Source organism: Candoia aspera, chromosome 1, assembly GCF_035149785.1.
Source record: "Candoia aspera isolate rCanAsp1 chromosome 1, rCanAsp1.hap2, whole genome shotgun sequence".
Lineage (NCBI taxonomy): Eukaryota > Metazoa > Chordata > Lepidosauria > Squamata > Boidae > Candoia > Candoia aspera.
Window position 1 is genome coordinate 286,115,722 of NC_086153.1, and position 14,040 is coordinate 286,129,761.

Sequence of the window (14,040 nt, forward strand, 5' to 3'; positions counted from 1 at the left end):
CATTAAAAACCAACTAAAACAATAAAATGATAGCCAGACTAAAATATAATGCAACTCAACCAATTGAGACCAACCAGCCATCTGAACCCAAAGGTCTGGGAAAAGAGCCAGGTCTTAACTTCTTTTATAAAGGCCTACAGGGTTGGGGCCAGCTGTACTGAGGAGAGATTATTCCAAAAGTCAAGGGCCACCACTGAGAAGGGATGCCTTCAAGGTCTCATAAGTGGCACTATCTTAATTAAGGCCCTGGAGTGAGCTCTCCCTATTGGAGCATATGGGATAGGCAGATGCCCTAGGGAGCAAGCAGTCTCACAAATAATGCAATTCTATGCTGTGTAGGGCTTTATAGATGATAATCAGCACCTTGTATTGCACCCAGAAGCTTATTTGAAGCCAGTGCAGCTCACAGAGTAGTGGTGTCACATAGGCATAGTAAGGAATGCCCATAACTACTAACACTGCTGCATTCTGGATCAATTGATGCTTCTGGATGATCTTCAGGGATCTCCCTAGTACAGTGCATTGCAATAATCCAATTGGGATGAGTAATGTGTGAGTGACCATGAGCAGGTCCCCCCAGTCCAGGAACAAATGTAATTGGCACCAAGACAAAGCCCACCCTGGCCACAGCTGCTGCCTGTAGGAGCTATGAGTCCAAGAAGACTCCTAAATTGTGCAGAGTGCAAATGGGGCAGTGCAACTCTGCTCAGAGACAAGATTGAAAGCTGGTTCCTGGATCCATGGGGCAAAAAGCCACACTTGGTCTTTGAAGGGTTGAGTCAAAGCCTGTTCTTCCACATCCAGACCCTTGCAGCCCCCAGACATTGGGACAGAACTTTGCAAGCTTCACTTGAACATACAGTGGCAGAGAAATACAATTGGATATCATCAGAATACTGAAAATACCACAGCCTGTGCTGATGGATGACCTCTCCAAGCATCTTCACGAATATATTAAAGAGATAATCATAGAACCCTGTGGTACTGTGCAAAGCAGAGGTCTAAGGGTAGACCTCTCCCCTCCTCAGCCAACACCAACAGGAACTGGTCCTGAAGGAAGGAGGAGGACCACTGTAAAACAGTTATCCCTACTCCCAAATCCAGAAGCTGGTCCAGAAGAGGTCAAGGATGGCCCACATCAGGTCATCCACAAGTGGAACCAAAGTTCTCTCAGTACAGTATCCTAGCCTGAAGCCTGACTGGAAGGAGTACAAATAATCTGCTTCTTCCAAGACCCGTTGGAACTATAGGCCAACTGCCTTTTCAACAACCTTTCCCAGAAAGACAGGGTTGGAGACTGGATGAAAATTATCCAGATCTATAGGATCTGGTAATAGTTTATTGAAGAATAGGTGGACTACCATCTCTTTCAGAATCAGCAGAATCACCCCAGTTCTCAAGGAGGCATTCACCACCTCATGGATACACCCACAGCACCAAGGACCCTGTCCACTTCCTCAGAACTAACAGGATCAAACTCATCCCAGGTAACATCATAGGACCAAGCCCCAGTCGACTTCATAGGACTTACCCAGCTGGAGTCCAAATAGGATCAAATCTGAGCAATTTTATTCAACAGGTGCCAAGAATAAATTTCACAGTGACACTGCACCTGCTCCTCCAGCCCCTCCTGATCCTGCAGAGATTGGGTTGCACTGAACAGGGCTACCAGATAACACGTGGATGCAATAAGAGTGGAGAAACAAGTTCTTATTGCCACAAGGCAGGCCTTAATAAAGGCCCTAACCTGGGACTGGTCGGTTTTGATAGAGATAAGTTTGAAGATACTTAGATCTTCTTGGACACACATTCCTATTTTTTCTAAGATCTCCATTATTGTGCAGTCCTTGCAGTGCAGCTTTAGCAACATATTAGAAGCTCCAGGCCTGAGGTTCTGTCTGTGTTATTGCACCAAGTTTCAAGTACGCCGTAATAACCTGATGTTAGTGATGGGGAGAAGTCTGTACTGTGAGGTGCTGTTTATAATGGCAGTATGGGGAATATTTAAAGTTTCCCAGACTTTTTGTTAAAAATGGTCCTGAGATTTTTCTGGCAGCCATAAAGGCATAATTACATTTCACTTACAGCTTGCGGCTATTTAATTTTGAGAGTATTATTCCCATTACCACAACATTTTTGTATAGTCTTCCTGTCTCTTTTGCAATCCCAAAAAATTGGGGATCCCTAATCCTTTCATTTCTTCCAAATTAAAGAAAATGATTACTGAATTGCTGTATATATGGCTTATGAAAGAAAAAGAAGACTCCCAAAACAGTTGTAGTTTTGAGCATCTTTACTGGCAGGTTTTATTATGAAAGTGTCAGGATTAATGATATTATAAATTATACATTTGAAGGCTTCCTCCTGCTGTGTGCATGAACGAGTGCATCAGTTTAAGCTTCAGAACAAAGTAGCCTACCAGGAAAAACTTTGTTACTTTTTATGTGGATATTCCATTAGGAAAACTGCAGAGAAAAGGTCATTCTCTCACAAAAGAGAACTGAGAGACTTCATAGTTATATCAGTGGGCCATATAGGTCTCTTGAGTATCTCCAGTGGATGAATCTGTCTGATAGTAGTATCTGCCAAACTTGTATTGTGAGTAGCATAAAATATTATCCTATGATTGTTACACACTATCTGCAATATTCATTCAAATATTCAACTTTCATTCACTCATTCAAAAGTATTCTGGAAGTTCGTAGCCTTTAAAATCAGATGTCGTCTTGTTATCAACATGAACAACAGACTAAGTTCAGAAGTAATATTTTTATATCAAATTCCAATTGCAAATTTAAAAAGCAATAGTCCCAGCATTTTTAAACTGATTTCACTGATACCTTCTGGATTTGGCAGCTGATCAGAATAGTGCAAGACAAATAAAATGGAAGAGATGGAGATAGTATTTTTGTTATTTGTTTTATACATTTGACAGATTTTCTATAAATTACTTTATGCTATCTTTGTGCAGATGTTTTCAGTAATAAAAAAAATCACCAGTTATTGCACATATTGCAGTGGATCCTAAAGAGCAAGTATTCCATGAAACTTCCTTTAGTTCATAGCCTTTACAATCAGATGTCATGTTGCTGACATGGAAGTTTGTAAAGTTCAATTGCTAAATGTCCAGCTTGTTTCCTTAGTTTAGTTTAGTTTCCATGTCTAACTATTATATTCTGAGGTGGTTTGTTGAAATAAGAGTCTTAGTTGGTGCTGCAATTTGGGCTTTTTCTGTTAAACAATTGAACATTTTACTCTAACTTTTGCTGTGGAATTTCAAACAATAGATGAGACTGCCATTATGTACAAAAGAAAAACGGTTGAACAGCTGTATCGCTGGAAAAGAAGAGGAAGGAAGCAGGAGATAATGGTTGGCTAAAAGCAGGGTTTGTCATGGGAACAGCCATCCTGTATCAACTGAAGCAAAGAAACAAATAAGGAAAAGAAATAATGCTAGCATTTCTTGGCACTTTAGACCACTATGACTTAGACTCACATCTGTAGAAAGGCTAAGTAATTGAAAAAAAAATCAGATTAGAAATTCAGGGGAACCTGTAAAAAATGAGATTTCACTGTAGATTCAAAAGATAATGGAGCTCAGAGTGGTATGAGAAACTTGTAACAGGAGATACACATTCAAATTAAATACTAGAACTCTAACACTTTCCTGCCTTTTAAGTATCCTGTATTAAAATTGTGGCTGCATTTACTGAGCTTGTAGTTCAACACATGTGAAGGATACCAGCCAAAGAAAAGTGAATCTATGCAGTAACATCATGTATACTTTGAAGAGGAAACAAGGAAATTATTCTAATTCTAACATACCCACCAGGGAGATCTTAGATCTCCTGAGAGATGTCCCTAGTCGTTCAGTAGTATCCTCAGGTACAACAAATAGGTCTGGTACTTACAACAGTAACATTAGTGACATTGACTTAACAATTTCTGAGTGATATCCTTCTATGGAATGGCTTGAATTCTTTATATGTTGAAGCAAAGGTATTCCGCTTTAAAGAAAAGTGAATTAACAATCTTTTCAAAATTGTCAAGCATTTCTGTCTCCTGCAAAGCAGACTTCTTGGTCTCTATTATTATTATTATTATTATTTTAACTAAGTTTCAAGTGGGGGCGGGGGTGGAATCCTGGAAGCTCCCTCATAAAAACACATCTTTTAAAGGTTGAAGCATCTAAAATGTGAGGTTAAGTGAATATGTGGATGCATGGTGCATAGTCTTTCACTTGGAATGATGATCATTTGTTAACTTTGAAATTGTAATTTTGTCTTGGCCTTTTATTCTTTCCCTTATTCTAAATGGGAGTTGAAGGCAGACAGAAATACAGAGTAATTGATTTAACAGCCTAAGACAAGTACAAGAAAATAGGAAAGTTTGGTCTCAATGCTTGACTTGATCTGAGGCAGCTCTTTTCCAACCTTACCTCAGCACCTTGGGCCAACCAAGTGGCCTTTAAGCCTGAATGAGCATGACTTTTTTCTACCATAAAGCTTCAGTATTCTGCTTTTCAAACTGTTTTGTAGCATTGGAAACAGAATTATATTGACAAGGTTAGAATTCATCTCCTGGAGGGGGACTACTATGCTATACTTTAAGTGCTAATATAACAGTTATGTGGTGGTACCTTAATAATAACCCCAGCTTGCCTAATGAAAATACTGAAAGCAAACAGTACTCAGTAAGATTTTATTATGACTGAAGTGACTGCAATTTGAGGCAAATTATCCCTACTTTTGTTCTGATATCAAGCACAGGCATGCTAAAGAAATTGCTGTAAGTTTTGATGTAGAATTAAACTTCACTATTGTTAATATAGATGTAAGTGCATTTTTCTTGTAAACAGCTCACAAGGGTCAAGCAGCAGAGACTCTTTTTGTGTGAGGCTAAAAATGATTGTCAATAACTTTGTGAGTGAATTTTGAAATAAAGTGCCTATAACCTGTCATTATTCCTTCCTCTCGAAGTGAAGACAGAGTGGATGAAAATTTAGCATGTGAATTGAAGGCAGAGAGAATGTTATGGCCTTATCGACCTCAGATAAAATTACTATTTTAACTTGTAATTATTTTTCCATTCAAAGGTCAGCCGGCATATAGTATTTACTATTCTGAACTGCAGTGTAAGCAAATTGCTATATAAGAAGTTGTTACCAGTAGAGGCATAGGCGAAGAAAGCTTCAGTCACTAATATTAGCATTGCTTATTATCAAGCAATGGTTTATCAAGAAGCAGGAGGAGGAAATATTTTGAAATAAAATACTTAAATGAAAGATATTGTACTATAAATTTAAGCGAAGGTCCATTGTTAGTAGAGATGTTAAAGCATATTTTCTTAAATCCTGAAGATGAACCCGTGGGTGATCACAAGTCTTTTTTAAAAAAAATTGAAACAGTACTTGTTTGACTTACTGACACGCTCTTTCTTTCAGGTAACCATCATATTTGAACCTAGTATATCTCTCATCTTGAGAAAAGCACTGAAAAGAATGCCATCATAAATCTAATTCTAGGATAAAAAAAAACATGCATCATTCGTCAGTGGTTCTAGGTCAGGACAGTCTAGGTTTTGAAATATCTCCTCTGGGCTATCTAATATAATAATTTGATGATGTCTACTTCATTAAATTTATGGAATATTGTGAATTGTAAATATACAATGAACTGGGAATTAACTATTAAGTTGACAGAAATGAAGTACAGCAAGTATAGATGCTGATAATAAAACAATCCATAAAACAATGACAAAGACACCCCTAAATTACTCATTTGATTAATACATTAATACATATTATTGTTTTAATGTCCCTGCTTTAGTCAAAGAAGACATTGTTGAAAATCATGATGACATGTAATTCAGCTGTTTTCCACTGAAATTTTGTCTGAGATTCCTTTAAAATCTTTTGCTGTTTGGGTTTTTTTTAATGCATCTCTGATAGTATCTAATACAGGACTTCTTTATATATATATTTTTCTCTTTCTTTACTATATTCTTTTCTTTCTTTTCTCTACATTTTTCTTTTCCTTTGTACTTGTTACTCTTTCTTTCTACTCTTCTCTCTCTCTTTTTTAGTTTGTATTATATTAGTTTTTACTATTTTTTTCAAGTAAGTTTATTAAATATTATGATTACAATAGTAAAAACTGATACAAACTAAAAGAAAAATAGAAAAGTAGAAATGAGGAGTAAAAGGCGCAAAGGGGAAAAATAGGAAAGACAAAAAGAATATAAAGAAAAAAAAGAAAGAAAAAAGAATATAGTAAAAAGAAAAAAATATATAAAGAAGTAACTCCCAACTTTCATCACAATAAGTATAAACAATTTTAGTAACTTTTCACCTCCTTTTAAACTACAGCAAACTTCTTCCCATATCCCATGTCTTAACTATAAACAAATCCATAAAGCATTGTCATTTCAGTCTTGGTGTCAGCAAAAATCCATTAAGGGTTACCAGAAATAACAACATATCTATTTTAACCTTGATCAAATAAACCAACTTTATATTCCTTCCTTTTACTTCTAACAATCTTAATCTTTAATCCATTCCAATAATGTTGTAGAACTTGATTTTTTTTTCATTTCTTCTTTCTCCCTTCTCACGAGATTCTTCAGAACTTTAACAAGTCTCTTTTGTAAGTCCAATATAGAAAAACTATCCAGGTCACTCTCTTGGTTTATTGTTTGCATGTCCCTTTAATTATTAAAACATCGGCCAATTTCTTTTGTATGTCCAGTGTAACATCTTTTTCCATTTCATTTTTATAGCCTGTCATTTATAAGTCCAGCCTCTGTCTTGTCAGGTAAAACTTGTTCCTCTTCCATAACATCTTTTAGACACAATCTATCCATAGAGGCAGATATCACTGCTGACATTGTTATATTAATTTCTGACTAATTTTTTTCAAAAGTATCCTTCAATATTTCCAGTGTTAGAATATTTTGCCCCATTAGGTAACTTTTAGTCAAGTTTATGTGTTCTTTTCCTTTAACTGAAATCTTTAGTTCCCTCTAGTGTCCAATTTTTAAAATCTTACCTATTTTTTTTTTAAAAAATTCAAAACAAAAGCACTTTCCCACTGGAAAGATTCTTTATAATAAATTCCAAAATCTTATTTCAAATTTATCTGGAACCTTCATCCCTTTGTAGCTTTCTAAAATCAAAGTTTTAATCAACTTTTGCTGTTTATTTTTTAAAAATGTTTTAAGTTCTTAAGCTTGTAGTCAAATTTTTATTTTATTAGAGATGGAAGGCAGACTCACGTGGTGTTTTCAGACTTGTCAATCCAAAGGTTTCTAATAGCTAAAAAGTAGTTAATAAGCAATTTCTGAATGTGATTAGAAAAGGAAGTATGTGAACTTAGTGTCCTTTCAAAGGTGCTGACTGCAGTTTGAGCAAGATGACTATTCCCTAGTCTCCCAGTGCTCAAAGCCCACTGGAGTCTGCTGTCTTGTGGTCTCCTCACAAGGAGCAACTGTCTGGAGCACTTTTGGGCAATCTCTGGTCCTCTCCTTTATCTGGAGAGGTTTGAAGAGCCAATCTATGCTCTGGCTCTTCATTCTTCACCACGGTCATCGGCTCTGCTTTTCACAGAGCATCTTCAGTCTGCCATTTCTTTCTCCAGAAGTCCTGTATTAGTACAACATCTATCTATCTATCTATCTATCTATCTATCTATCTATCTATCTATCTATCTATCTATCTATCTATGAAATGTATATGGCCATCCAATTTAAGTGAATAACAACAATACAAAAATCAATATAAAAACAGAACAAAAATACAATTCTATACATTCTATAGAATTTTGATATTCAAAATGCCCATCTTCTTTGAACTAGCTATGTAAACATGCTGGCTTTAGTTTCTTTGATATTGCAGTTCTATAATTCCCTTGTTCATAAACATTTTGTACCATTTCTAACATTAGTTTTTCTTTAGCTGTATGCCTTATTTTTCCTGTGTATATTTGAGCATCACTAGCCTCCCTTTCTGCTTGAAATAAGATTGTGTGAAACACAGAACCTGAGAATTGCAATTGTTCTACTTGGAAAACTTCTACCTGAAAAACAAGGTTTTATGTGACATTGTGTGTTATTTGATATGTAGGATGAAATGTGTGGCTTGCCAGTCCTTATGTGTTAAACCTTTATAACATTTTTCCTCTTTATATATGTATGTACATATATACTCCTACATACACATATGTACATTCACATGTATATATACCTTTTAAAAAATAATGTTTTCTAATGTTCAAAGTTGTCTGCTTAATTTCCAGGGAGAAGATGAAGACATGAATAATGATGTGCCTGCAGTACATGGAGAACTAGTTGTGGCTGTGGTACCTTTTCTTCCAAAAGCTGCTTCCATTGAGTGGCACGTCATTGCGGTAGTAGACAAACAACAGCAAAGGCAAAAACTTACACAGACAAGGTCACTGGAGAACTGCCAAATTAGATGTGAAGCTGTGCAGTCCTATCCAACACATACTACAGCTGTTGCCACATCTTTAACTCTGACTTCATCTTCAGCTTCTACAATCAATTTAGATGGAGTCCTGCATGATATGGTGGAAATGTTTAAGCAAGTTGTAGAGAAGATTTCAAAATACGGTGATATAACTCCATTAAGTTTTAGAACATTCTTCCGAACAAATATTGTTGAAAGGGAAGCACTGAAAACAGGTAAGTCTGTCATATATATCTTTAAGTACCCTGGAAAAATGTCAAGGTTCACCAAATAATGAAGTGGTTTTGCCTTTGTTTTGTGGTGTGTCTCTACCTGAGACCTCCCAATAATCTCAGTCGTTTCTCATAGAACATTAAACTCTAAACAATCAAAACCCAATATTGAACTAGACTTTTTCATGGTTTTCATGGTTTAGTTACAGAGCTGTATTCCATTTCAGGGAATGAGAAAGCATCCCTCTTAAACTGAACTTTAAAAGCCTAACATTTAATTTTCCAAGTTCTTCAAATAACACATTTAACAAGTTCTTTTGGATGTTGCTAAAACATAGTGTGTCAAAGGATTATAGCCCTATTCAGGTTAGCATTTACCATATGACCCCTCTCAATAATCTCCACCTTCCCATCAGTGTTACTCAAAGAATGTTAGGATCCTGACATGTTCTGTGTGCTCTGGATTGGTATGTCTCGGAGGAAAGACTTTGCATGTACAATAATATTGTACTGACTTCCATATGAGCCAGTATCCTTATGCAACAAAATTCATGCTCAGTGGAATCCAACACATGTATACATCTATGAAGGCTATCCTTTGCTAATATCTGCACTGAATGTGGTTCAGATGATTTGATGGGGACAGAGCTTAATGGGAGTAATGTGTTACTACTTTTGATTTTATAGTATCTACTGTAAATAGGGTTATGTAACTCCAAATTCTGGTTAATAATATAGTTCTGTAAGATCTTTAGGTGCTATAATTCATTTTACCTGTATAATAATTAGACATGATCCAAAAAAAAAGCGTAATGTCCAGAAAACTGCAGTCCTTCCTCCCATGTACTTGTCTTCAGCAAAGAACGGGGTTCTGCTTAGTTCCCAGAAGTTAGTACAAGTAAACAATGTCAGTGTGTCATTCGACATGTGCACATGCAACATCTCATTGGATCATAATAATTGATTTTCATTGGTTTGTGTGGCAAATGAAAAAAAAATAGAAAGAATAGGAATTAGTATTATGTGTATTATAATATTAAGTAAATAGAGCTTCTGGTGGGCCAGAGAACCTACTTCTGTGTGTAGAATTTGTGTAGATTTACCAGTCTTTCCCAGCTTCGGCATCCTCCAAATATATGGACTTCAGTTCCAAGATTTCCCAGCCAGTCTAGCCACTGCTGATCATTTTGGAACTTGAAGTCTATATAACTGGAAGGCGCCCAGGCCAATGTAGGCAGAATCCTTTAAAATTGTCTGTACCTCAGGATATAATGCATATACAGTGCCATAGATTGCACAGACATGTACTTTTGTATGGAAAGCATATTTCTGAATGAACCTATGACTTCAGGCTTGGGAGATTAGGAATATAATATAACACAGACTTACTATATGCTTGAATATATGGTTCAAACCAGCATGGCACTGGGAATCCCCTTGTATCCAAGTTCTCTGCAGAAAAAGAATTGCAGCTTTTGCTCTCTTGTCTTACAAATGTCTATAGAGTGTTGACTATGTGGGTATAGTTCAGGCACTGATAATTCCCAAATGTGCAAACATGAAAAAGAGATAGATGTAAAGCTCAACTATCCATATTAATTAACTGACATAAATGTTACCCCTCAAAGATTGTACTGTCCTATTTTTATATCTAACCTGCAGCATTATTCAGGGAAGATTCAAGTTGACATTGCTTAATAGATTTAAAATATAAAACAGGATGGAGTAAACTTGTGACATGGAATGAACACAGCTAGTGCATGGCAGAAGAATTAAGATATAACCTGACAGGTCATTATTTATTGCACAATACTTTGTTATAAAAATAAATAGAATATGCTTTCAGATTGAATTGTTTATTCTCTTCTTCTAAGTCTTTGAAGAGGTGTACAAGAGTTCTTATGATTTGATTTATGTTTAAATTTACGGGCTTTGGTCCACTAATTTTATATATCTCAGTCTTAGAAGCAGGAAAATTTGGGGGAATTTCTATATCCGGCATTGTCAATTAAAGCCCACATAATTCTGTGTCAGCCACTGAGATCCATTTTTATTGCAGAGGGGTAGAAATATGTTAAACAAACAAACAAACAAATAACACAGAGGGCCTTCTGCCAGTTTTGCTTGGTTAACCATTCTATGATTGTTCCAGCACAGGGATTATTCTGTCACAGTGATGCATGCCTTGGTAATCTTCTCTTCTCTTCTACTAATAATCTTTCAATATTGTAGAGTGCTGAATATGGGGCTGGCCTTGAAGATAACTAGCAATTTCAATGGATGCAAATGCAGTTGCCACAATTCTAATTGGCACTGACAACTGGATTTGTTGGCTACTTTTTTTTTTCCAACTCAAACAACTGAAGGAATACCTCTCCATATACTAACCTGTACATGCTTTAACCTTTTCAAAGGAGAAATTGAGCGCTTTGTTGGAAAGGAACATAAGAGAAGGTCTTTGCAGCAATTGTGCCTTCATTTATGTGACTATGGTGCTGGCGCCATTAAAACTTGTTTATTTACCCAGGCATTTAATAGTTTTACAGCAGATTTATACATAATCTGTTCTGCTGTCTCTCTCATTTATTTATATGAGTATATTTTACAATTCTGTTGTGTTTATGTTATATTTTAGTCTTTTGTGATTAACGGGGGGTGATTTAGAAGAATCAGAAATGTGTTTAACAGTTAGCAGGTCAAATGTTATGACAGCCAAACCCATTCATAGCAAAACAGGAAAATCCACATCAATTATCCAATATCTCATCATTTAGTCGTCTTAGAAAATATTAAGAACATATCTAGTAGATCTTTAGATGTTTGATGTAGATCACAAAGGGTTCCTGCTTCATAATAATTTAACAATAGTGACAGCAAAATCTTGTAAATCTTCCTGAGCCACTATTTTGCACCCAGCTTCAGGTGGCTGATAAACAAGAACAAACATTTGAGTAACTCACCATATTTGATCAGAATTATAGCAAATGATTTGGTTCCACAGACAGAGAAATAAACATGGGATGAGTGAGACAAATGTTATAAACAAAACTTTTTTTCTTAAATAGAGAGATGGTGTTTAAAATCACGTTTACAATATATTCAATTTATCCATTGAAAGCTTCCTTACACCAAAATATCTGATGATCATTTATTGAAAGGTCTCTGGTTTATATTAGATTTATTTTAATAATAGGAATGAAAATATACAAATATATCTTTATTTAGCTTAGAACCAAATTCATCCTTGCAGGTGTTTGTTAGCAGATTTCTAGGAAAGCCAGGAGAGATCAGAAAAGTCACACACCAGGCATTTCTATAAAAATAATTTTATTTACAGAAAACAAACATATTTAAAGGCTGTTTGCTGAGAGGAGAGATTTCTCTCAGCTGCATATTCTCTGCAAGCCTACACAGAAGGGAAACTGAAACTAAAACAAGTCCAGGCAAGTTTTCCCCCCCAGGTGCAAAAATTAACTGAAAAGGGGACAATTAAATTCAACCTCTTCACCCGGCCAAAATGATTAGTTACCATAGTAACCTTAATCTGTAGTAGAAAACATATTTACACTCCCCTTTTTATACTACAGAATAAGATGCAAACCCATTTGCTTTGTTAACTCTTTGTGTCTTGGTCCAGCAAGAGGTTTGGTTAAAATATCAGCAATCATGTCTTTTGATTCACAATATTTCAACATTATTTCTCCTTTGCTTATCATATCTTTGATATATTGATATCTAATATCGATATGTTTTGTCCTACTTTTGCAGGCTTCAGATTTTGCCATAGCAATGCAAGCTTGATTATCCTCATAAACAGTTATAGGCTGGTTCACTTCCATGCCTGTGTCGTTTAACAAATGTTTAAACCATATAACCTCATTACAGGTTTGTGTTAGAGAATAAAACGCTGCTTCTGCAGTGGAAAGAGCAACAAGTGTTTGCTTTCTAGAATGCCAGCCTAAGCTAGACCCAGCAAATTTAATTAAAATCCCAGAAGTGGATTTCCTCTCACTGACATCTGCTCCCCAGTCAGAATCGGCAAAAGCCTGCAATTTCTCGGTTCCAGAGACATTTAGCTTCAGGCAATAATTCTTTGTTCCTTGCAAATACCTCATTAACCTCTTCAATGCTGCTTTTCCAGTAGATGTAGGCTTCTCTGCCTTTCTACTTAAAATGGCCACAGAATTTGAGATAACTGGGCAAGAGTGATTTGTGACTTATAGTAAACTTCCAATTGCAGATCTATATTTCGCTGTCTCAGTTAATTGAGTTTCTCCTATATCTTTCTGAAAATCTGTTATCGGAGTAGAGACTGGTTTACAGTCTTGCTTATTAAAATCCTCTAGGAGCTTTTGAATTTTACTACGTTGGTTCAACAGAAAGCTACCATCCTTCTCCCTGTGTATTTCCAAACCTGGGTAATTTGTTACAGTTCCAAGGCTTTTTAATGTGAAATGGCTTTTCATGCAGGCTTCAAAATCAAGCCTTTGTTTTTCTGTTGATGTGAACAGCAGCAAATCATCAACATAAATGCACAGATACATACAGCCTTGTTTGTCTTTCTTCATATATACACATGGATCTGCTTTTCCTTTTTCAAAACCAAAATTCTGCAGTTTTTCATCTACTTTTTGGTTCCAGGATCTAGCAGCTTGTTTTAACCCGTAGATTGACTTCTGCAGTTCACAGACTAGATTCTCCCCTTTATCATAGCCAGGGGGTTGCTACATGTATAATTTGTGGTCTAAATCACCATAGAGAAATGCAGTTTGAATGTCATAGTGGTGAACTGACATTCCTTTGAATGCAGCAATTTTTAACAGGAATCTAATTGATTCACCTTTAATAACTGGTGCAAAAGTCTTGTCAAAGTCTAAATCTTTCCTTTGAGCGAACCCTTTTGCAACTAACCTTGCTTTGACTCCTAACACTTTCCTGAGAAGCATCTGTCTCATCAGATAGATCTTCAGTTTGCTTTTCTGGTTGAATGTCCTCATCAGGCAAAAGATCACCATCAGCAAGTCCTTGCTGTTCTCTTGTGGTGGTCAGATCAACTGGTGAGCTAGAATTTAATCTCCCCCAGTTTTGTTCAGCAAAAGAAGCACTTTTGCTAATTATCAATTTCTCTCCCATTATGAACCTGTAGCTCCTTTGGCTTTGTTCATAGCCAACAAAGGTAGCTTTCTTTGTTATGGGGCCTCCTTTCCTTCTCTGTTGTTTTGGAATATGAACCCATGCAGTGCTACCAAACACTCTAAGATGGTTTACCTTTGGTTGCATACCATAAAACAAATGAAATGGAGTGTCCTGAATCACAGTTATACAATCTGTTTTGTACATTACAGG

The 14,040-nt window shown here is 36.1% G+C and overlaps 1 protein-coding gene across 1 annotated transcript in view; it reads left to right on the forward strand.

The window, feature by feature from the left end:
* The window catches only part of DPH6 (diphthamine biosynthesis 6), a 232,972-nt gene that overhangs the window by 166,042 nt on the left and 52,890 nt on the right, over positions 1-14,040 (forward strand). The window contains exon 14 of the mRNA XM_063290002.1: positions 8,292-8,697. Within this exon, the coding sequence (XP_063146072.1) occupies positions 8,292-8,697 (406 nt within the window). The remainder of the gene's footprint in view (positions 1-8,291; positions 8,698-14,040) is intronic.